Source organism: Colias philodice, chromosome 1 (assembly GCF_061535455.1).
Source record: "Colias philodice isolate Cphi_HAF_F1 chromosome 1, ilColPhil1 Martin Lab GWU primary, whole genome shotgun sequence".
Classification (NCBI taxonomy): Eukaryota; Metazoa; Arthropoda; class Insecta; order Lepidoptera; family Pieridae; genus Colias; species Colias philodice.
Window position 1 is genome coordinate 11,055,745 of NC_143086.1, and position 25,331 is coordinate 11,081,075.

At 39.5% G+C, this 25,331-nt stretch overlaps 2 protein-coding genes and 1 long non-coding RNA gene across 5 annotated transcripts in view; 1 reads left to right on the forward strand and 2 right to left on the reverse strand.

The window, feature by feature from the left end:
* LOC149491334 (uncharacterized) overlaps positions 1 to 25,331 on the forward strand; it is a 423,150-nt gene that overhangs the window by 149,031 nt on the left and 248,788 nt on the right. The gene's annotated exons all lie outside the window — the stretch shown is intronic.
* On the reverse strand, positions 11,214 to 16,927 carry LOC149491337 (prostatic acid phosphatase-like). Its single transcript, XM_089697987.1, has 8 exons — positions 16,533 to 16,927; positions 14,370 to 14,463; positions 14,086 to 14,284; positions 13,807 to 13,962; positions 13,493 to 13,722; positions 12,682 to 12,854; positions 12,200 to 12,303; positions 11,214 to 11,910 (listed from the first exon to the last, which is right to left on the reverse strand). The coding sequence occupies exons 1-8, from the start codon at positions 16,761 to 16,763 to the stop codon at positions 11,832 to 11,834; spliced, it is 1,266 nt and encodes a 421-aa protein (XP_089554113.1). The 5' UTR covers positions 16,764 to 16,927; the 3' UTR covers positions 11,214 to 11,831.
* On the reverse strand, positions 19,990 to 23,581 carry LOC149491338 (uncharacterized). 3 transcript variants are annotated; one of them, XR_016315952.1, is made up of 2 exons: positions 21,204 to 21,361; positions 19,990 to 20,220 (listed from the first exon to the last, which is right to left on the reverse strand). XR_016315952.1 is itself a non-coding variant. In XM_089698040.1 (2 exons), exons 1-2 carry the CDS (start codon positions 23,212 to 23,214, stop codon positions 20,206 to 20,208), a joined length of 1,191 nt encoding a protein of 396 aa, XP_089554166.1. In that variant the 5' UTR covers positions 23,215 to 23,581; the 3' UTR covers positions 19,990 to 20,205. The 3 variants fall into 3 exon arrangements, 1 of the variants encoding a protein (XP_089554166.1); XR_016315951.1 differs by having other exon boundaries at positions 20,993 to 21,361; XM_089698040.1 differs by lacking the exon at positions 21,204 to 21,361 and adding an exon at positions 22,039 to 23,581.

Consider the following 25,331-nt stretch of genomic DNA (forward strand, 5'->3'; position numbering starts at 1 on the left):
AGCATGTTATTATCGTACGCTGATTTTACGATAATTTCTATCAGGCAAAATTCGAGAATTTATATTATTTCACCCATACAAATATGAAATTTTGACGTGTTTCATATCGAACTTTCATGGGAACAGTGAAATTTTGTCAGATTGAATTTTAAACTTGGCGCGTTTATTGAACATAAAGTGGAAATGGAATCGGTTCAGGTCTGTAGTCTGTACCACGCGTAAAACCAAAGAGTATAATGAATAAGGCACGTCCAAGGCACGTCACAGGCACGTAAAACGTTTGGGTTTCAGCAAGGTTTCAGTGTGAAGCAAGTGTGAAGTGTCCCGTTGATTTGACAGCGGTAGTTAAACAAAGATTAACTATAGAGAACTTGCATACTTATCAATATTACAATTTATATGATTTAGGGCCGATTTTTCAATCCCGAGATAAACAGTCTAATAACTACCTTTCGAATAGATTTATTCAATTATTTATCTAACTCATAACGGCTCGCCTATTTTTCAATCGTGATTTATTTGATGAATAACCAAATATTTCCATATTGGCAGCTCTGCTCCCGGAGTAGCGAAACAAATATGTATAATAAATTATAAACAGACGTTCGAACTGGTGCGACCGGACCACCGTACTCGTGCGGTGCGATCGACTCGCCACACGACCGCACCGCACCTAGGGTTGCCAGTATTTAAGATGCCAGGATTTAAGGGTTAACAGCATCAAAAATACGAGTTTTAGTTATTTTTACGGGAGATAATTAAAACAGCAATGTTAAATAGAGAAAATTTATTTATGGCATTTATATTTGCTGTTGGAAGAAACAGCTTTTAATAGCTCTTCATTTTCTAAAGCGAATGTATAAAAATCTTTGCACGATAATTTAAAATTACATTTAATTAATTTGCAGCTTCGCCTTTACAGTTTCAATATTCAATTGGTTTCGGCTATCCGTCCAGGCATTGCCGCACAAAGAAAATATTCTTTGTTTAAAAATTATGATTAAATTTACGATTTTTAAAAAAACATTTAAAATATTGGAATTTTCGCGGCCGACTGAGCTAAATAAATTCGTATAAAAAAATAGATACACTAGTGACTAGATAATTTATTACGTTGCTAATATATGAAGTGATTAAAGGCGCAAATTATCCCTTTTTGAAATTTTCGATATTGTCGATAGAGGCGAAAGTATTGTAATTTTTACTGATTTTCGTTTTTATTTTTTTATATTATATGCAGGCGTTAGTAGAAGCTCTGTTTAGTACCAAAAGAAACCTTGAACTGAGTTCTACATGTGACAAAAATACCACATTCTAGCCACGAAGTTATTACGAGATATAGATTTTCAAAGAATGTCAGGGTTGTCCCTAGTAAACAAAATTATATATATCATCTATCTATTACCAAGTTTTTGTTTATGTTTTAGTCGTTAGTTATAGTCGATATTTCAATATATTATTATATGTAGGTACATAATCTTTATATGTAATAAATTAACTGAACAAAAAAAATATCTTATAAAGGGGTGAGGGGTGAAGGGTGAACGGAAATGCAGATTGATACTACAGTATTTATTGAGTGAACGTAACTACAGACTATTGACAATAATAACTGTGATGCGCGCCGTGCTATCAAAGTGAATCCCAACAGGGGTGGAAGTCCACTATGATAACAGCGGGAATATCTGGGTACTTGACACTAAAACGTCTCAACAAAGGTGAAAGCGTATAGCGTGCGTGTATCCAGGACCTAGCCGGAACGGAACCGAACGACAAATATTTGTATGCGACCGAAGGTCACTATTCTTAGTGAGATAAACGATAGCGAGATCTAAATATCGTGATACGACAGCTGGCGCCATCTAGTTGTGAGTTCGGTCAACTTGCATACATTGTGTTACAGATTCTCCCCCTCTGTCCATGAAGTCGACCCGACGAGTAGGACAGGAACAGGAATGTAGCTTTATTGACGAGGTCTAGAAGCCTTGGTCTTTGTAACGTTAGCGTCAGTGGTTTGCTTCTTAGTGGGTTCTGGCACTACGGCATCTTCAGAACGATATCTCGTTAAAGCCGAGGCATGATATACACCAACAGGAGTCTTGGAATCAGCGCTTGCTAATTCAAATGAACTAGGACCACGTCGGCGTAGTATAATGTAAGGCCCATCACGGCGAGGAGCAAACTTCGAACTGAATCCCTGGCTGGCCTTGCTCAATGCATGGGTAGAAGCCAATACTAAATCACCAGGTTGGTAATCAGGGCAAGCTTGTCTCTTCTTGTCCACGTACTCCTTCCTCTTTTCTTCCTTCATTTCTTGTACTTCCCGTGCCCTAAGCAGAGTGTCTGCCATCTCGAGTAAGCGCGGGGTAACTTCTTTGATAAAGTTATCATTTTGTATTATCTCACGGAGATCATGATTCACATCATCCGGCGTCCTCAATTCACGTCCGAATGTTAGATACGCAGGCGTGTACCCAGTGGAACAGGATGATGCCGTGTTCATAGCAAAGCGTATACTAGGTAGCCTCTCTGCCCATGTATTATGATTCTCCTCTACTAAAATAGCTAATTGCGTTTTCTGATCACGGTTCCTTCGCTCAACCGGATTTGTTTGAATACAAATGGTACACCAGTACACTGGTGTGAATCCGTGTTGATTATTAAGGCAATACGATAAATTGCTGCATCACAGAGCTCACGAACTGCGTGCCGTTATCGCTGATAAACTTCTTCGACGATAAAGATCCAGTTCTGGTTCTTGGCAGTTCGGGGCAGTAGCCTGGTCACTTCGAATCGTTGATTGCTGGCTGTGGTCTGAGGTAAACCAGCGGGCACCCTCCCCCTGCACCAAAATTGCATCCAAAGCGTAGCTACTAGCGTTGGTTTCATCCACTTGGGCAAAAACTGGGGAAGACACCAAAAGCTCTCGAAGCCTTGCAAATGATTTTGTCCTCTCAATCTCCAACCCTCTTCCACTCATTAATTAATAATGTAGGTCGTCTCTCGTAGGCGTCGTAGCGCAGGCGAACGTTGTCTCGTAGATGCTCTTCAGATCTCGTAGCACGTCGTAGCACGGTGACGTCACGTCGACGGGCCTCACGTCAGGGCGCCAGTTATAAGGGTGAAGGGGTGAAGGGTGACAGAGAATGCAGATTGATACTACAGTATTTATTGAGTGAACGTAACTACAGACTATTGACAATAATAACTGTGATGCGCGCCGTGCTATCAAAGTGAATCCCAACAGGGGTGGAAGTCCACTATGATAACAGCGGGAATATCTGGGTACTTGACACTAAAACGTCTCAACAAAGGTGAAAGCGTATAGCGTGCGTGTATCCAGGACCTAGCCGGAACGGAACCGAACGACAAATATCATCTCATCTCGGGGTCTTCCACGCAGGCCTTCACAGGCCTCGGGGTAACTGTTCGGGGCGACGGCCCCTTTCAGTGGTGGCAACGCCGCCTGCAACTACAGGCGGGGCACTGGGTGGGATCTAATGGTCCGAGGTGTCGTGTCCGGGAAGTGTTCTGCTGCAGTGCGATCGAGCCCGCGTGGTATCGCGGGCGATCTGCTAGCTGCTGCAGGGAGGAATGTCCGTGGGTGAAGCCACCCGCCGCTTAGCGAGGTCGAGCCCGCCGGCAAGGTGCTGGGGGGCGCCCATCAGCCAGCGGCGAGGAAGCGGTCGTGTCCTAGGAGACTAGGTCACGTGGTAGGCCTCTTATGTCCGGCGGTCTCCGATGGTATGGCGCGATGCCCTGCAAATGCTGGGATCGAGCTCCATCGGCGCGCGCGAACATAGAGGAGCTCAGGCGACGAACGAAGTCGTCCAGGCTCTCCATGCGCAGGTCCCTGGAGATGACCTGATTCCGTACGAAGCGTGGTGCTCCGGAGATGGTACGGAGCGCTAGCGACTGCTGCGCTCGCAGCGACTTGCGGTCCGTCTCGTTGGTCAGCGCGAACCACGCAGGGGCCGCATAGGTGAGTCGCGTGCGAACGTAGGCCTTGTAAATGCACAGCTTCGTACGGAGAGGCAGGTGAGACGCCAGCATGGGGCGGAGTATGTTCCGCACGGCGCGCGTCTGGGCAACCACGTTCTTCACATGGGGCCGCATCGAGAGTGTCTTGTCAATGGTCACACCAAGGTACTTGGCCGTCGGTGACCATTCGACGTTCTCGCCCATGAGAGACACCGGGGGCGGCAGAAGGCGCGCCCGCCCGATGGAAATCGCCTGAGTTTTCCCCACGTTGACCTTGAGTCTCCAGTCCTCCAGCCATGAGGGAAGTGCATCCAGTGCTCGCTGCATCTTTACCGATGCATGCTTGGCGTTCAGCGAGGTGGTAATAAACGCAGCGTCATCGGCATACAACGCTAAGATGGCTCCGCCGGCGACTGGAATGTCGTCCGTGTATCTGCTATAGCAGACGGGCGACAGGCAGCTTCCCTGGGGCACACCGGCTCGGATGGGGCGCTCTGTGGACAGAGCATTTTCAACCGCCACTTGAAAACGTCTGTCTTGCAGGAAGGTGGCCACAGTCTTAACTACTCGACGCGGAGTAGTAGACGTGGACAGCTTGTAGATGAGTCCGGTGTGCCACACGCGGTCGAACGCTTTCTCCATATCGAGGAATACTGCAGCCGATTGTTCTCGCTTGTTGTAGGCGGCAGCGAGGTGGTGCAGTACTCTCGCCACTTGTAGAGTGGTGGAGTGTTCGGCGCGGAAACCGAACTGTTCGTCGCGTGGCTGAAGGTGGGGCGAAATGTGCAGCAGCAGTAGCTTCTCGAAGACTTTCGAGGTTGACGACAGAAGGGTGATGGAACGGTAGCTCTCGGGTAGCATTATATTCTTGCCTGGCTTGGGAATCAGGATGACTCGGCCGAGCTTCCACGGAGATGGAAAGTGCCCGGTACGGAGGATTCCGTTGAAGAGCCGCGTCAGCGTCGCGATTGCTCGCGGAGGAAGGTGACGCAGCGCTTCATTGGTGACCCGATCGGGGCCGGGGGCTTTGCGTAGTTTAGTTCGTCGAATCATCCTTTGAACACGTCCAGGAGAGAACACGACGGGATCTTCTGTCGGCGGAATCGGCGGTTCGAAGTAATCCTTCACATGTCGCTCGATGGTTTCTACGTGCTGCACATTCGTAGTCGGGTTAGGCATGAACTGCGTCTCCAGGTGGTCTGCAAATATCTCCGCTCGATCCTCGGCGCGGTAACGTGGGGTTCCGTCACCGGCCATGAGGGGTCTAATCGGAGGGGGCTTCCTGGAGAGCTGGCGGCAAAGGCGGTGCATGCCGGACCAGTCATCGCCGGCTCGCTCGATGGCGGTGTGCCAAGATTCGACTGCTACCGTTTCCAGTGCGTCTGAAATCTTGGCTGCCAGAGCGTTCAGCCGCGTCTTCATGATCGGACATCTCAGGTTTTGCCACAATCTACGCAGCTTCCTCTTCTCCTCTAACATCGCTTGTATGTAGGCAGGAAGCTGAGGTTTCTTCCAAGTAGATGCAGCGTCGAGTCTGGACTCTCGAAGCGCATTAGACATGACTGCGCTGAGGTCCGTGGCGAGTCGGTCGACGTCTGCAGGGCTCTCCACTTTGAAGGACGGCGAGTGTTCAGCCATGTATTCAGCGAAGTGTCGCCAGTCCTGGCGATGTTTCGGAGAAGGTAGTGATGTTGTCATCGGGGTCAATGTCAACGTCAAGAGGACGGCTTGGTGGTCGGAGATGAGATGGTCATCCAGAACGTCAAGCGACGGTGCGGCGACGAGGCCTCGAGCAACTGCTATATCGATGACGTCCGGAGTGTGGGCTGTACAGTACGGGTAGTGCGTTGGGACCTCTGGTCCTAGCACCTCGTAGCCGTGGCGGTCTGCATCGTCCAGGAGGCGTCTGCCGTCCGGGGTCACGATGTTAGAGTTCCACGCCGTGTGTTTAGCGTTGAAGTCGCCAGCGAGGATCGTGGGCAGCGGCGAGTCCAGCAGGGTTCGGACATCAGCCACTGCGAGTCGATTCTGCGGCGGCTTATAAAAAGCAAACACGCGGGTGGGCTGGCGGTCAATACAGATTTCCACGCCGAGGGCGTACGACGACTGCAGCTGTGGTACTGGCAGCAGTTGGTGGATGAGATTCCGACGGACCAGGACTGCTAATCCCCTGTAAGCAGTCCCAATAGGCGAGGTGTGGTCCTCCCGGTAGACATAGTATCCGGAAACCTTCAACTTGTCTACTGGTCTGAGGTGTGTCTCGTTTACCAAGCCGATGTCCACTTGACGCTGGGAGAGCAAGGTTTTTAAGAGACGGGCTTTTTGCGCTGAGAGCCCGTCGGCGTTCCAAAAGACGATGCGAAGCTCAGCCATAAGAGGCGCAGAGCTCCGCGATACAGCCCAAGATCAGCGGTATTGGGTCACGCTGCTCTTGGATAGAAATCAGCACCTGATTAAGGGTGCTGATTACTTTGGTCAGTCGGGGGTCCAGTGGCATCACTCGCTTCGCCTTCGTCCCCCGTACGGGGGCGGCGACCACGGTGGGCTTGGACGTCTTACTACGCTGAGTAGGTTGCGGCGCAATCGGCGACGCAGAGCGCGGCCTGGAGGTAGATGCTGCAGGTGGCATACTAGGCGGTGCAGTGACTGGCATTGCAGTAGGTGGCGCGGTAGGCTGTGCAGTTAGTGGCCGCGTTTTGGTGCGTTTGCCACGTTTGCGGCGGCGTTTACCCGTCGGCCCTGGCTGGTTAGCTGCAGCCATGAGCGAGCCAGGTGCATCGGTTTCAGTTGTGGGTGCGTGCGCACTTGTAGCAGTGCGCGCGACGGTGCCCGCTCGGCGGTTGCGCGTCTCCTTCCGGAAGATCGGACAGGTCGCATTGTTTGCCGTGTGCGCGCCGCCACAGTTGGCGCACGTTGGAGGTTCCTCGCGCGGACGTTGGCACTCCTTCGCCGGGTGGTTCCCACCGCACCGCACACAGGCTATTGGCCGGTGACAGTTTTGGGAGGAGTGCCTAAATTGCTGGCAGCGATGGCATTGCGCTGGCCCCTTTCTGCCGCGCCATGCTTCTATTGTGATCCCGGGCATACAGAGCAGTTCGCTCACCTCGTAAATGCCCGGGATGAGGTCCGGAGTCCGCTGCAGTTGCGCGAACATCAAACAGCCCGGCCTACCTGGACGAGCGGGGATTGCGCGCACGTGTTCCGGGATGAACCCGAGCTCGCGTAGCTCTGTCTCTACCAGTGCTGGTTCTGTGTTGGCCGGCAGGCCACGGATCGCAACTTTCACGCTTCTCTCAGCGGGCAGCGAGTAGCAGAACCAAGAGATTCCGGTGTTGCTCTCCAGCTGCGTGAGATAGCGCTGAATGAGTCGAAACTCCTGGTCTGTCTTTGGTATAAAACGGACACCCTTGCCAAATGGGGAACGACAAATATTTGTATGCGACCGAAGGTCACTATTCTTAGTGAGATAAACGATAGCGAGATCTAAATATCGTGATACGACAGCTGGCGCCATCTAGTTGTGAGTTCGGTCAACTTGCATACATTGTGTTACAATCTTAGATTTATAAGACAATTCAATAATATCAAATTAATACAAATTAATCTCCTTTTTTTGTGAATATTTCGAGCATTGATCATAGTAATCTCATTAAAAGTCAAACCGAATTCCTTGAAAATCTATTTCTCGTAATAAATTCGTGGTTAGAATGTTGTATTTTTTTCACATGTAGACCTCAGTTCAAGGCTTCTTTTGGTACAAGTACAAGTACAAGTTACAACCATTGAAAAGAAGAAAACGAAGAGAAAAGAATGGGCAAAATTATATTTAAAAGACAGGGATTCATTCAGACATATGCAGTCATATCATAAATCTTTGTAGAGTTCTAAAATTTATATTATTAATCTTTTTTCAGTATTAGCCACGTCATCCGACGCCATCGCCATTGATAACGATCGACCGACGTCCGTTTTGTTTGGCGGTAGAACTATGACTAAAGCTGTAATAAGTATATAGTCTATGACTAATGCGCTGTCCGGTGCGATCGCCCGTCCACACGCGCGAATTTGGTACGGTCCGCACCAAGTTCGGATGAAAAAACCATCGAACCAACCGTACCGTCAATAATAATAATTATGTCCGGCGGACCACTGTACACATGATCGAATATGGTCCGGAGCGCACCAAGGTCACGGTGCGGTCCGTACCAAATTCGAACGTCTGTTTATAACTTTAAATTAGTCAGGTTAGAGCGGGATAGAGTCAACTCTTGCAATTTGTCAACAACCGTCATTGTGACTCACGTCAGGAGTGCACTTGTCTTCTATGATTGTTGATTGTTGTTTTGATTCGAGTAAAGAGTTTGGTTAAATTTGTGTTTCAATTTATATATTTTACGATGGAAACGACATACTTAAAGGTAGCGTTCGGCAAATTTTCAATGGCATGGTCATCAGTACTATCAAAAACATCAATTTCAATATGATTTTAATTGATAATAATTATATAGAAAGAGGTTTAATTGTTAATAATTCTACGCTCTATGTTATGACATACGAAAATATCCCAAATTTGACGCGTCAGTTGTCAACTCAAACGCCTCCGTCGAATAGCGCGCTATCTGGCCGTTGGAGCGGCAAATAGATTTAAGGTGAGTATCGACTTCGCGCTCCAAGAGAACGAACATTGGCGCGCGCTCCAGCCGCGTGAAATGGATACCAGTTTGGAACGCGCGCCAAAATGTTCGTTGGAGCGGTCGAACACGGAGCGGTCCGTTCCGTCGGGTGTCGGTTTTTTACCGCGCATCAAACGTGGCGCGCGCGCCAATGGAGACGGGTTTGTCGTATTTTTTGTGTTTGTTGCGCTCCGAGTAATAATTATGGATAACCAAAGTTGCCGTAATTTAGATTTTTTATTTATTTAATTTTTTGCCGTTTATTCAGCTATATGGTACGAAAGAAGTTTTGTAGAACAGTAAAATTTCTTCGTATCATAATAAATCGCTTAGAGAAGATGCTTGGAGAGAAATCAGTAGTGAAATGGTAGTCCCTGTGCCGGAGTTAAAGAAAAAAATGCTGCTGCTGCTCGTACACGATTAGCTTCCATGATGAACGGTCAAACACTGGAACAGTTGCCACGCGCGCCAGGTGCGCTTAGTTGATATACTTCAATTATTTGGAACGCGCTCCGCGGAACGCACTCTCGGCGCGGTCAATCATGGCGCGCGCGCCAGGAGCGCGAAGTCGATACCCGGCTTTATTCCTCAAATAACGTAGTTATTGGATAGATAAGTCCTTAGATAAGTCCTATTCGTCTATTGAAAAATTGAATATTTTGTTAACTGAAGAATAAAGTCTATCTAGCTGTTTATCTGGGCATTGAAAAATCGGCCCTTATTTATTTATAATTGACTTTATTCTAAAAAGTACGATAATTTCGAACCAAAAACGCCTAATGTACGATAATTTTACGCCCCTGGTACGATAATCAGCTCACTTCGCTAACACTGAGTGGAAGTCGAACAGCTGTGGACTGTGGTTATGTTATGAAACAGCAACAGTTTAACTGTAAATTACATTTATACCCAAATTTTAAATACCTAACAAAATAATGGAAATCATAAAAAAGCCAGCGTTTTTTAAATACCTACCCTAAGAAACATGTTTGTACCAAGTTTGTACCAATGCGACGGTTCGGCTTCTGGTCTAGTCGGTCCTATGCTTACCTGTCAGGTAAAATTTGAAAATTTATAGAAGATCCGAACGTAGGTCGACCTTCACCGGCGTGATAATAGAAAGAGACCAATTTTATAATGTAGTCGATTAAAAAATCTATTAAAGATGGGTTTGCTGAAAAAATCCTGGACAGGATATTTTTAGTCAATTATTAAAAAAATCTTGTTATTTTTTTTTAATTATGCAGTGTTGAGACAATAAACAATTTTGTTATAAAACAGCGCTCAGGCTGATTATATATATTTTTTTCTATCATCCCATCAAGTGAAAGTAAACGGTACGGACATGCCTGTTTAGTGTTTATACCTGCCAACCTAGCAGTTTGTCCAGGTAAATATTAGAAAACCCTATGACTGCACATTCTGTAGGTTTCATACTTCAAGTCTATAATATATTTTTTTTTATTATCTTGATAAGTACTGCAATTAATTAATAAAAAAGATTTTTTTTTAAATTAATTAAAATATCCTGTCCAGGATTTTTCCAGCAAACCCATTTTTAATACATTTTTAATCGACTACCTACATTTATTATAAAATTGGTCTCATTTTATTATCACACTGGTGAAGGTCGACCTATACTCGGATCTTAGACCATAGGGTACTCATTGACATGGACTTTATCATCAACAAAATTTATTGTGAAATTGGTTCACTTTGAACTATTACAGTTTAGTAGACCCTCTCAGTTGCAGATACCCTTTAGATTACAGATAGCAAGAGTTCTGTATTGTAAAGTTAATAAGAAGACCATAATATTGGTACTGTCCATTAAGTAGGTACACTTTTTAGCGTTAGATGATGATAGTCTAAGAGCGTATACGCACTATGCGGGTAGCCGTCCGGCTGACCGCAAGCACAATTATATACGTAATATTCATTTCTATGCGCACTGTGCGGTCTGCGGTAGCCGCATCGCAGTGCGCATAGAAATGAATATTACGTACATAATTGTGCTTGCGGTCAGCCGGACGGCTACCCGCAATGCGGCTACCCGCATAGTGCGTATACGCTCTAAGGGCCGATTTTTCAATGCTTGGTTAAAACTTATCCGTCCAATAAAGTATTACACGATAAAATTAAAATGTCACGTAAACTGTCAAATAGAATACGTTTTTAAAATGGTAGTTTTACACATTATTCGACGAATAAGTTTTAACCAAGGATTGAAAAATAAACTATTTTAGCTGATAAGCACAGCAGCACTCAGAACTCATTATACTTAAAGTAAGAACTAGATTAAAAATCACCTTTTTACTTTTCATATGACTCACAAAATACTCAGGTATATAGTCATTTACATAAAACATAGTTTTATTTTCAAGTATTTATGAATAATTGAAAACAATATAGAAGGTTTAATGTACCTTTAAGTGCCAAAGCAGATTCTGTACTTACCAAGCACTTACTGCACCTGCTTTTGTATCAATACTAATTTGTATATAATAAATTATATCTTCATGAAAATCACGAATCATAACAATTGGGTCAATAAAAGAATTATAAATTTTTATTTCTTTATTTAATTATAGAAATATTTATGTGTATTATAATACAAATCACATTTTATAAAAGATGTCCACCTTAAGCATCATTTATTGCAACTTATTGTCTACATTTAAGGCCAGTTTTACAATCCTTGGTTAAAACTTATCTATCCATTAAAATATTATACGATCATATTAAAATGTTACCTGTAAAATATCAAAAGGCAAATAGAACACATTTTTAAAATGTTAGTATAATACGATATTCTAAATAAGTTTTAATCGAGGTTTCAAAAATCAGGCCTAAGTCTTGTTACTAATGAGTGAGCCTCTGTTGCTTAATTATATAGAAAACATAAATATTATTATTATTAAATTACAAGCCTCCTCGGCAAACATTTTTCTGCCCACCTCTTTAAGGTAGTACATTTTTACTATATAGACATCTTTTCAAAAATTGAGCAAACTTATTATTTTTACATCTAATCATTCCATGAAATCAATTTGTAGGATATGTAAAAAAAACATCTTATAATATTTAGTATTTACCACAATAAATTAAGAGATCTTTAGTTCGTTTAACAAAAAATGGACAGAAAATAGACTACTACTTAGCTCAATGTAAATCATTTTATATTATGATGATTTGTTTTTCTTTTATTTCTTCCCTGGCCTGTTGAACTGGCATTCTTCTGTACCAAAATCCTACCCTGTAAAGAGGACAAAATTACAAATAAGTACACATTGCAACATATATTTTGATCTGTTGTCTATCTTGTCTGTAGACTGTAGTCTTTTTTGTGAGAAAAAATATGTTGAAATATTTCACCAGATAACAATTTCAACTCAAAATATTTATTAATTAGACACCTTCTAGAAGCACATTGAAATAGTCATGACATAGTATTACGCTTTCTCAACAAATTAGCATTCACATGTGGAACACTATTATTCCTGAAGGATATTTGGCTTTATTTATATGATCAATAATGCACTTACCGAGGCATTATGTTGTTAAATTGAAAGTAGATCATAATTGCAATTACTTGAATGCAATTCACAAAGACCAGAGGGATGATTGAAATTGTCAGGAGGCCAGGAGACTGAAAAATAATATTTGAATTATTATTGTATTGTTGCACGTTTTTCTTTATATAGAATATAGTATGACATTGAATTGAATATTGATTTACTAGAATTATAACATTGCAATAACCTGACACATTCAAACATTTTTGTACATTTTTTATTTCTGTATGTGTTGTTTCTTTCTTTAGTATAGAGTTTAGCTTCTTTATCATGTTTCATTATATAAAATCTAATTTTCTGCAAAAATAAGAATCAGTTTAAAATTCTTCATGATATTTGGTACTTTTATTGCAGAGGTTTCTTTCAATCGCACATCTTGATTATGATGTCTGTGTTTCTTTTGATTAACAATAACTAAATAATTGTTTTCTATTTTAAGAATGTTTAATTACCTGTACATCACATTCCTTCTCCCAATTGACAGTAAGTATGTTTTCATACAATTTCTTAAATCTTTTAACCGGACATAGTTTGTCACAATGTGGGAGATTTAATATTATTGGTTCTACAATTTCAGTACTGTTTCTATATGAAACACGAATAAAATGTTCCATAGATGAGTTATCTAAAAAAACAACACAAAATATTATGTACACAATCAGTATCAATGTTTTGAATGTCAATACAAAGCAAGCAATATCATATAAATACAGTGAGATAACATTATAAATGTATATGTAGTTATGTACATAACTTGATTTTGAAAAAAAAAATATTATTATAGAATAAGTGTAGATAGATTCAGGCGCTGAGTATAGTTATGTGTATAATGGATAGTAATGTACATTTTAATTTTATACAACAGTGTTAAATGTCCTCTGTCTCTCTCATAAGCCATAGAAATTCAGAAAATTTAAAAAGTATTTTTCAAATACTGCAACAACATAGACTTCTGCCTTTACATTACTGAATAGAATTGATTTGATAATTCATTCACTACCTTATTTTTATTTATAATTCCAACAGCATATGCTTATGTTTATACAATAAACATATTGGTTACTCATCAAAACCAAATATCAGGTCAATATCATGTATAACTTAACCGATTATTCACTATGCTACTATTATCACAAAGCATTGTTAGAATTTTCTTATTTTAATAAAATTTCATAACTACTAAGACTTTACCCAAAGCAGTACCGACTAGGTTACAAAACACAAATTAAGTATATTATATTATTACAATAAAACAAAACTCACCCTGAACAAGTTCAAAAAAGATGGTCGAAGTATATTCCGGGCAATTTCCGTCAAATACACCAAGACCATTCAAAATATTGCCAATTGTAAAATCATGGCCACTGTATATGGAGAATTTTAAATGATTGGGTGCATTGACAATAGCGGCTTGCATATTTTTCAATATTTGTTGTAGTAACGGCCCAATCATAAGACGCGTCATTAAGGATGTACCAGTAGCTATCGAAAACCTATAAAAATATATATTGGCATTATTTTAATCAAGAATATAATTCACTATACTCTGTCTTATCATTTAAGAAAATGCATATTACGCATAACAAGCTGGTTCCCTCAATTTGTGAGGGTAAACAGTTTTAGTCCATTTTGGCAATGTAAAGTTGTACAAACTTTCTATTCTTAACACACTGTAAATGGATGAGATATCTTCGTAGGTTTTTACTTTCCTTCCTGTGTAGGCGGTTAGGTAGCTAAAAAAATATAATAATTTATAGTGAATGATATTAATCTTGCAGTCTATCACAGAAACATGTGTTTGAAAAAAATTCTAAATGCAAATAGATATTAAATCAAAATATATGAAAATAACTCACTCCATAAGGCTTTGATATTTGCTCAGCCGATCTTTAAATGCTTTAGAATTGTAGTATTTATTTTTTTCCTTAATATAAGGATCACAGTGTCTTTTCATTGCCAATAATTCATCTTCATGTTCTGGTGTTGTGTGTACAGGTATTGGCTGCCACATCAAGTTATCATTCCACATTGATTTATTTGTAGGTGGGTACAGACCTGCAATCCAGCAAGTGTATATGAATTTTCAATAAAATTTTGCCATATTTAATTAATGTTTTAAATGACAGAAATATTGTCTTACCAGCCAGATTTGCTTGGGCAGACATCAGAGTACGATCAACATCTGTGGATCTTACATACACCTCAGTTGGATCAAAATCCTCAGATATTAAATTCTGGAACAATCAATTTCATTTTAGAGAAATATAGTATACTTAAGCCTATTCAGATTAAAGACTACACAATTCTGAAAAAAATAAAATCCTCAAACTACTAAAGAAAAATATTGTATGTATTGCAAATGCCATTGGCAGTATTACAACATTTGACACCTAAGATTAAGATGCTTACAGCCATAGTGTTGGTGGACTATCTAATGGCCATTACACTTACAGATGTAAATTAAAACTGTGGAATAAATCCTTTAATTTAAATGAGTATTTGTATATATGGCAAATTAAAATACATAACAAGTTAATTTATTCAGATGTACTAAAGTATTAGCAAACATAGGTAATGTTGATGATTAAGTAATTGATGATTAATGATTAAGTACCATGATTTTGAGTTTTCTCAAAGAGAAATCCTATGATAAACAAAGGTTTAAAAAGGGTTGACTTTAGAAACGTGCGGCACGAATTTCGGCGCGATTTTAATTTTTATCGATCGATAATGATGCCCCGAAACATACATTAGCGGCTTTTCGTGCGGAAACGTGTAATTACAGAGAAATCTTTTTTTTAATTTTTGAGATTATGTTCAAAATTGTTTGAGTTACATTGACAAAACTACAAGAATTGTGTTTGAAAGAGGTAACAAATGTCTTAATGTACATATTAAAAACCATAGTTCATTCAAAAGCATGTTGCTGAGGGGACAACAATTCATACGGGTTATTGGCGAGCATATGATTGTTTGGGGCAATATGGGTATTTTCATAAAAAAGTTAATCACTCAGACCCAGACAACCCATTTGTTGCCTCTGACCCATTTGAGTCCCAGTGGCATGTTGTAAAAAGATTTTTTAAAAAAGATAACTATAACCACCCAGCAAACTTCGGTGATAATATTATTATAGAATATGTGGAGACGATGAGTGGAAAAAAATAAAATGGATCCATTCATTGCCATTGTAAATTGTATCAAACATGTATACAAGATTTGAAAAATAATTATTTAAAAAAAATGTTTTTATTGTATGTATATTGCACACAAATTGTTAATCACAGAACCGAATCTGTCCACCCCGATTCCACGTGGTACTTGTCTGTCATACACTAGAGTGTATTAAAAAAGTCGGAGGCGCGGAGGAGCGTGGCGCCCGCGTGTGCTGAGAGCAGGCAGAGTCAAGCGAGCCGGAGTGGCTGAGGCTGGTCGCCAAAGGCGACCAAAAAGCCGAAGCTACGAAGGCGAGTGAAGACTCCTGCCTGCAACGAGGTACACAGGGGCAAGCGCCACGTTCTGCAGCGCCGGAGCAGTCAAGAAAGCCCATAATCTTCGTTATATTTCTAACTACACATCACTACACAGTATAAAACAAAGTCACTTTCTCTATCCCTATGTCCCTTTGTATGCTTAAATCTTTCAAACTACGCAACGGATTTTGATGCGGTTTTTTTTAATAGATAGAGTGATTCAAGAGGTAGGTTTTAGTATATAATTTATTAGGTTTAAGTCAAAGCGGGCGAAGCCGCGGGCGGTAAGCTAGTATAAAAATAATCTCAAAAAAAATTTAAAAAAATAGAAGGGGGGGTTTCCTCACCCCCCCCACTTTATAGGGGGTCTCCCCTTGCCTCCCCCCTCCCTTTCCCTCCCCTCCCCCCCCTTAATTCGTGCCGCAAATTTCTAAAGAAATACCTTTAAAAATACCATGATAGACAAACAAACAACATGTAACAAATTAAATTGTAAATTTATTTCTTTGTTCATTACCTGAACCATTAATCACATTATAATGAGGTAGTTAGTTAGTTTTATTTAATGCCAATAGTAATAATAATTATGTTAAGATTAATAATCTCAAGTTATCAACACTTAGATAGACTTTTATAACATTATCATCACATTTAGAAAATATATCAAATAGAACAACCTACTGTTGTTTTATTTGATAACTTATTCTGTTAAATAATACAAGAACCAGCTATCTGTCCTCATTTTTTAAACTATGTATTAAAGTAATAGTGAATTTAAATGATTTTACATTGTTTTATTAACCAGTCTATGAATTTAAAATGAAACTTACCGCATAACGGTGTCGGAACCATTTTCCTAATGCATAATGTTGTTTTTTACCTATATTGGTAAGTTCTCCGAATTGTACAGGCCAAAAAGATTGATTACGCCAGGGATCTGTTGGGTAAGTATCAACAGGCGTCCTATCACCATGTCTAAATATAATTGCAGCATACTGCACCGTATTGTCGCCAAAAGAAGACACAAGAAAAACGGTAAACAATGCAAATATTTTTATCATTTTAACGTAAGTACTGTTACTATTTAGACTAAGTAGTTACTATAATTTATATAATCTGATACGTCTCCATTAGAAGCAAGATATTAAAGATATGCAACAGTTAATAACTAATGATATTAGTCCTTAGAAGGAAGATTGTATGAAAGTATCAAAATTCAAATGCAGTATTTAATTTCAACTGATGACAAAACTAGTACAAATGACAAATCTAAAGTTATAAACAGACGTTCGAACTGGTGCGACCGGACCACCGTACTCGTGCGGTGCGAACTGCGATCGACTCGCCACACGACCGCACCGCACCTAGGGTTGCCAGTATTTGATTTAAGGGTTAACAGCATCAAAAATACGAGTTTTAGTTATTTTTTACGGGAGATAATTAAAACAGCAATGTTAAATAGAGAAAATTTATTTTTGGCATTTATATTTGCTGTTGGAAGAAACAGCTTTTAATAGCTCTTCATTTTCTAAAGCGAATGTATAAAAATCTTTGCACGATAATTTAAAATTACATTTAATTAATTTGCAGCTTCGCCTTTACAGTTTCAATATTCAATCGGTTTCGGCTATCCGTCCAGGCATTGCCGCACAAAGAAAATATTATTTGTTTAAAAATTACGATTAAATTTACGATTTTTAAAAAAACATTTATAATATTGGAATTTTCGCGGCCGACTGAGCTAAATAAATTCGTATAAAAAAATAGATACACTAGTGACTAGATAATTTATTATGTTGCTAATAAATGAAGTGATTAAAGGCGCAAATTATCCCTTTTTGAAATTTTCGATATTGTCGATAGAGGCGAAAGTATTGTAATTTTTACTGATTTTCGTTTTTATTTTTTTTATATTATATGCAGGCGTTAGTAGAAGCTCTGTTTAGTACTAAAAGAAACCTTGAACTGAGTTCTACATGTGACAAAAATACCACATTCTAGCCACGAAGTTATTACGAGATATAGATTTTCAAAGAATGTCAGGGTTGTCCCTAGTAAACAAAATTATATATATCATCTATCTATTACCAAGTTTTTGTTTATGTTTTAGTCGTTAGTTATAGTCGATATTTCAATATAATATTATTATAGGTAGGTACTTAATCCTTATATGTAATAAATTAACTGAACAAAAAAAATATCTTAGATTTATAAGACAATTCAATAATATCAAATTAATACAAATTAATCTCCTTTTTTTGTGAATATTTCGAGCGTTGATCATAGTAATCTCATTAAAAGTCAAACCGAATTCTTTGAAAATCTATTTCTCGTAATAAATTCGTGGTTAGAATGTTGTATTTTTTTCACAATATGTAGACCTCAGTTCAAGGCTTCTTTTGGTACAAGAACAAGTACAAGTTACAACCATTGAAAAGAAGAAAACGAAGAGAAAAGAATGGGCAAAATTATATTTAAAAAACAGGGATTCATTCAGACATATGCAGTCATATCATAAATCTTTGTAGAGTTCTAAAATTTATATTATTAATCTTTTTTCTGTATTAGGCACGTCATCCGACGCATTCGCCATTGATAACGATCGACCGACGTCCGTTTTGTTTGGCGGTAGAACTGTGACTAAGGGCGTTTGTCCACTACAAGGAATTTTACGGTCCGGCATTCCGATTTTTTACGGTCCGGTATAGCACGCCATTAGGGCGCTTGTGCACTACAAGGAATTTTACCGTCCGGCATTCCGATTTTTTACGGTCCGGTGTCGCATGAAAAAACCGATGAATTGCTTGTGCACCTGTCCGTTTTTACTCGGATCAGTGCGGTACAGTTCAAGGAAGTTTGACGGTATAATGCTATCATAAATGATTGTTTTTGCATTTTACAAGAAACGAGTAAAAATATAGAAGGTGAAATATTATATTACTTCGTTATAATAAAAAGTAAAGTTCCGTAAGAGATTTAAAATGCGTGTTTCACTTATTTATTTTAATCGGTGACGAGGAGCTAAAGCTATTCCCACTTGAACTTTAACTTACCAACACTTAGATAATAATTATATGTCAATGCTTGGTCAATGTATATAAAATAACAATACCGACTTCTCAAATCTCATTGCCAACTAAAAGAAAGTAAAACAAGAGCTTGCTTTCAATTGGCATATGCAGTAAAAACAGTAAAATCCAAGCAAGTGGGCATTCGAAAACAATTATACCTACAGCGACTCGTAGACACAAAAAACCATCCGGAATAGGGAAAAGTAAAATGTCGGACAGTAAAATTACGTATAGTGCACAAGCTAGTATATAGATTAATGGCGTGCCATACCGGACCGTAAAAAATCGGAATGCCGGACCGTAAAATTCCTTGTAGTGGACAAACGCCCTTAATCTATATACTAGCTTGTGCACTATACGTAATTTTACTGTCCGACATTTTACTTTTCCCTATTCCGGATGGTTTTTTGTGTCTACGAGTCGCTGTAGGTATAATTGTTTTCGAATGCCCACTTGCTTGGATTTTACTGCATATGCCAATTGAAAGCAAGCTCTTGTTTTACTTTCTTTTAGTTGGCAATGAGATTTGAGAAGTCGGTATTGTTATTTTATATACATTGACCAAGCATTGACCTATAATAATTATTATCTAAGTAAGTGTTGGTAAGTTAAAGTTCAAGTGGGAATAGCTTTAGCTCCTCGTCACCGATTAAAATAAATAAGTGAAACACGCATTTTAAATCTCTTACGGAACTTTACTTTTTATTATAACGAAATAATATAATATTTCACCTTCTATATTTTTTACTCGTTTCTTGTAAAATGCAAAAACAATCATTTATGATAGCATTATACCGCCAAACTTCCTTGAACTGTACCGCACTGATCCGAGTAAAGACGGACAGGTGCACAAGCAATTCATCGGTTTTTTCATGCCACACCGGACCGTAAAAAATCGGAATGCCGGACAGTAAAATTCCTTGTAGTGCACAAGCGCCCTAAAGCTGTAATAAGTATATAGTCTATGACTAATGCGCTGTCCGGTGCGATCGCCCGTCCACACGCGCGAATTTGGTACGGTCCGCACCAAGTTCGGAAGAAAAAACCATCGAACCAACCGTACCGTCAACAATAATAATTATGTCCGGCGGACCACTGTACACATGATCGAATATGGTCCGGAGCGCACCAAGGTCACGGTGCGGTCCGTACCAAATTCGAACGTCTGTTTATAACTTTATACTTGTGAAGCAATGGTGAAAATAAAATTGCAGCGTAACGACACACTTCTTTATTTTGAAAGTTCTAACAAGAATGATCCACGTTTAGCAATGGCAAGCTAATATATAGGCTTATCCCCTCCGCGTGGCTGGCTGGTAGGCATGGCGGTGGCATGGCGGCTGGCAGGAGGGGATGTCAACATGGCGGCTTGGCTTGACGGAGGTGACAGGCGACGTCACGTCCGTTACCACAGAACACATATTACTGTCCGTTACACTCGGCCATCCTGAAACAGTTGTTCCCACAGGAACAACAAAAATAATTAGCTCTCTAATAAATCAATAAGATCTTCGGTTTCCATTTGCTCATCCGAACTGCTAGCACTATCAGAAACTGTAACAATACTTTTATAGGGCCTCAACGAATCTGCAGCTACTAACCCACTAAAACTCTTATACCCACGTAAACCCTATATACTTCTAATTTGGTACCTATCATTGCCCAATACTTTCGTTACGACATAAGGACCGGAATGCAAGTCGTCAAGTTTAGTGTTAACTTTGGATGCTGAACAAGTAGGTGCTTGACGCGTTAGCAATAAATCACCCTTCTTATATATGTGAGCGGATTTTCGTTTCCTATCGAAGTTACGTTTCATTCTAGCGCTCGCTTTTAGTATCCTGACATTGCACCATATAAAACCAATCCGCTACTTCGAGACGATTCACGTTCATAGTGTCTACTGGATGTCTACTTAACGCATCTACATTCTACATGTTTCATTCGTTCCCCCGGCCTATACTCTACGCTTATATCGTAATCTTGTATAGAAAGCCACCACCTTGCGATACGTGGTATAATGTCACGTTTAGTAAGCGTAGCGCGGACTGTTGTACAATCAGTAACAATCTTAACCTTTTTTTTCCTACTATATATACGCGAAAACGACGCAAGGATTCTACAACGGCAAGAGTTTCCAGTTTATAACCTGAACCTAATATACATGCTTTCCTCTTTACTTGTCACCCTACTAAAATATAAAACGGGTCGCAACGTACCATCAATCTGCTATTCCTAATTTACACGCGTCAGTATGTATTTCCGTACAAAGCACAGGATCGTACAAAGCTAACACAGGCTCGGAACACAAACACTTTTTTAATTGTTCGAAACTATTGTTTTGATCACTACTCCATATCCACGAAGCTTTCTTTTTAGTTAAATCGGTAAAAGGGCGGGCAATGATAGCAAAATTGTAAATAAACTTACGAAAATAACTACACAACCCGATAATTATTGACGCACACTATGAACATTGGTCGGTGTTGGAAAACGAGACACCGCTTATAACTTTGAATCGCCCGGTTGAATACCCTAAGCCGATATTTTATGACCTAAATACGTTATTTCATTTTGCAAGAACGAACACTTACTCATGTTTAATTTTAAATTTTCTACTTCAAGTTTGACAAGTACCGCTTGCAAAATGTCTAAGCCTGACATAACGTCATTCGAGGGTAAGAGTTAATCGTCCAGAAATGCCAAAATTTCACGTTTACCATGTTTGTTTTTAACATTATTATTTTCAGTTCTACCTACAAATTCAACTATTTTATTTATCAACCGCATAAAAACGGATGGCGCGTTTCGCTAAACCGAATGGAATACGAGTGTACTCAAAATGACCCTGAGGTGTTATGAATGCAGAATGCAGTTTTGTGTGTATCTTCATTACTAACACGTAATTATTGATGATGGCCTTGAACCATATCTAAACTCGTAAAATATTTGTGGCCCGCTAATTTCGAAACCTGATCGTCTATGTTTGGCAATGGAAATCTATCTTTTACGGTAATAGCATTTAAGGCACGGTTATCAACACACATCCTACTGTCACCGTTTTTCTTTTGACTAAAATGACCGGAGATGCATAACTAGATTCAGACTCTTTGATAATCTCGGCATCTAATAAATCACTTTAGACTGAACTACTGCTTGTTCGCTATGCGATAATCGATAAGGCTGGCGGTAAATAGGCTGATCACTAGTAAGCTTTATTATTAGCATTATAATTGGCAAATCTATGGCAAGCAAGGGTAAGTACCTGGCTATTTGGCTGTAGTGAAGACTCCTGGCAGCTTTCAGCCCTGGTTAGAACCTCTCCCGGCGGCCACACGATAACCTCGCAGCCCATGTTGATGACTTTGATGTACCCGTCTTCACCAGTGAGCAGGGTGGATGGAAGAGAGTAGGCCACTCCCTGCAGCTCATGATGCCGAGGCGGTGTAACCGCATCGTTGCCGACCTTATTTCCGAGAACCCGCACTTGAATGATGGAAGAGCCAGGTGGAAGTCTCTCTTCGTTGACTGTGACGACTTTAAAGCGATCATGGTCTTCGATAGCCTCAATATCGCAAATGGGATTGGGATCTTGAGTACGATTAAATTTGATTATGCCTTTGCTAACTGTCAATGTCATACCTTCGCTGTTGATGACAGGCTGACCGATTAAAAGATTAACATCGGCCATTTTGATGCTAGACAAGTAGGCGTGGCATTTCATGGTTATACCGTCAATTTCTAATTGAAATTCGACTTCTCCACGACTCGTTGAGAGTCCACCGGAGAATCCTTTTAAAATGACACTCGTCGGTTTGACATCCAATGACAATGCGTTCGATACTTGTTCGTTTAAAACGTTAACTTGACTGCCGGTATCAATGTATGCTTTCACGTGGATGCCATCGACTTTAACGACCTTTTTGTATATTTCATTATAAGGGCGTAGTACATTTACTTCTTTTATGTTGTCGGTTGAGATAGATCTTCTATTTTCCGTGGCAATTGTAGAACAACGTGAAGCAATGTGTCCCTTATTTCCACATTTATAACATGTACGTGTGTCAGGTAGGGAGCAATCACGCAGTAAATGACCAGTTTTCTTGCATCTCGGACACGGGTCTGTTTCGACATTGGGTGGCATTGACTTTTTATCCAGGTGAGATGGCCTACTCACCAAATTTTTATGAAACCTTGTGTCGATAGGTAAAGTACGGTAGTCGTCAAGTGCACATAAAAATCCTTCGTAAAGCTCTCCTGGCGTGTGGCATTGGAAAGCTCGAGCGTTAGGTTGTAGCGATAGTGGCAGACCACGAATGATACAGGAAACGCTGGCGCTATCGGATAACTTGCATCGGAAGCACATGGCGATTTTATCTTGATAGTATTTTGTCATCGTCTCTGTAGGTTGCTTTTTCCTTTGTAGTAATTCTTCAAGCATATTGATTTGAGCAGCTTCCGTGCAGGCGGTGAAGAAGTACCCTCATCTTCCTCCGACATTGATTCGTCAGGAGGTCGATAAACTTGTGGTCGACGTCGTTTCATCCCGCTTCTGATTTGTGAAGCAATGGTGAAAATAAAATTGCAGCGTAACGACACACTTCTTTATTTTGAAAGTTCTAACAAGAATGATCCACGTTTAGCAATGGCAAGCTAATATATAGGCTTATCCCCTCCGCGTGGCTGGCTGGTAGGCATGGCGGTGGCATGGCGGCTGGCAGGAGGGGATGTCAACATGGCGGCTTGGCTTGACGGAGGTGACAGGCGACGTCACGTCCGTTACCACAGAACACATATTACTGTCCGTTACATACTCGATAGAGTGACAACTGACAGTTCAGTTAAAGATGCCAGTTTTCAATATCGGTTATATTTTATTTAGTAAATGGCAATGATTTTAACCACAGATTTTATAGATGTAATGATCTAAGTTGTGAATATAATATTATATTTTTATATTGTTTTTTTTGAAGCCTGATCTGGAAAAAAGACCTGTTCTGAGGGGAAGTGAATTTATCGGGTATCATTTAAGCTATCACCAATTTAATTAGTTTTGTGTTTCTTAAATAATAGGGTTTGTCCTCAAAATAGTAGATCTGTCACCAAAATGTAGTCACCAAACAATGCAAAATGAGTTCCACAATAAATCACCTAAAATCCTGAGATATAAGGTCTAGTACCGAATAAATTTTTTGTATGTATTATAATAGGTGTGTCCTAATAAGTTTTTAAGCAAACTAATTTAAAAAGATCACCAATAAATCATATTATGTTACTAGAAAATTGCATTAAGTTCAAATAAAAAATTAGGGTTGTCATCATTGTTTCAACCAAAAGATTCTGCTACTTAACTAGACTCCCAAGGTTCTAAATTGCCACTGGTAGTATAAATTATATTTAAAAAAATTTTTTAGCAGAGTAGTAAATAAAACCACTGAACAATCAGCGCTGGTTTAAAATAGCTGGCTTAGTATGGCTAGCAGAATAGTAGATAAAACACTTAATTAAAGTTAAAAAAAATCAATATTTATTCTTAAAAATAATAACCACTGAATAATCAGCTCTGGTTTAATAGCTGGCTTATGGCTAGCATAATTATTGTAGATAAAACACTTAATTAAAGTTAAATTAATAATCAATTTTTAAAGCGCGCCAATTTGTCTCCGCCCCTTTGATCATTTTTTCATTAAAATTATAAATTGATGTATTAAATTGGTAACGAATACTATTAATTTAATATCTGAACGAAATAAAATGTTACTACTGTATTGGTGACAAAATGAAAACATAAAAAGGAGTCGCCAAGGGAGTCGCAGTCAGGGATCGATAATCGATTTATTTGGTGACAGATCTACCATTCTGAGCACAGAGCTATTATTTAAGTAACAAAACTGTTATTAAAAGAACGAAGTTTATATTCATGTAATGCAATATAATTTTATTGGTTATCGATCTCTTATTTTACACATATATAATTACATTAATTTGATAATTCATACCTGGGAACAATTTTTGTTTATCTGAGAACGAAAATATTTCGTGGTGATAAATCTATTTATTAGGTGATACAACTTGATGACAAATATAAATTTTGGTGATAGAAAATATAGTTCCCGAATTTATCACTATGAAGTAGCACTAGAAATATAATTTTACGCAAACCAAACCTGTTGGTTCGCTTTGTTATTCTGTTTTGAGATTTTGTCGCTTAATAGATACATTGCTAAAGCAATGTTGTGAGGCGCCATAAATTAAATCAACATATTAATACTATTCGTAATTACTCGTAATAGTTGTTACTGATTGAGGAATACATAAATATTTAAGCAATTCTATTATTGCTATATGATTCCATAAGTGCTCCTCATCGTAATAAGATAGATGTAACCAGTAGCAATTAACCTATGCAATTAACATAATATCTGGGTAGGTTTAAGATATTTTTTTTAAATAAAGCTTTATGGAAAAGCGATGTTACCAAGAGAATTATTTTTTTTTTAAATAAATTGTAATAAAAGATAACGAAGTTTAGCAGCTAATGGTAAATCTCACCACATT

Bases quoted from the DNA above. Each gene is read 5' to 3' on its own strand.
- LOC149491337 (XM_089697987.1), bottom strand. From the start codon at position 16,763: ATGATAAAAATATTTGCATTGTTTACCGTTTTTCTTGTGTCTTCTTTT. The intron at 13,963-14,085 runs GTGAGTTATTTT...ATATTTTTTTAG, and splicing joins AAATATCAAAGCCTTATGGA to CTACCTAACCGCCTACACAG. The intron at 11,911-12,199 runs GTAAGTGCATTA...TCCTCTTTACAG, and splicing joins TTTAACAACATAATGCCTCG to GGTAGGATTTTGGTACAGAA.
- LOC149491338 (XM_089698040.1), bottom strand. From the start codon at position 23,214: ATGCTTGAAGAATTACTACAAAGGAAAAAGCAACCTACAGAGACGATG.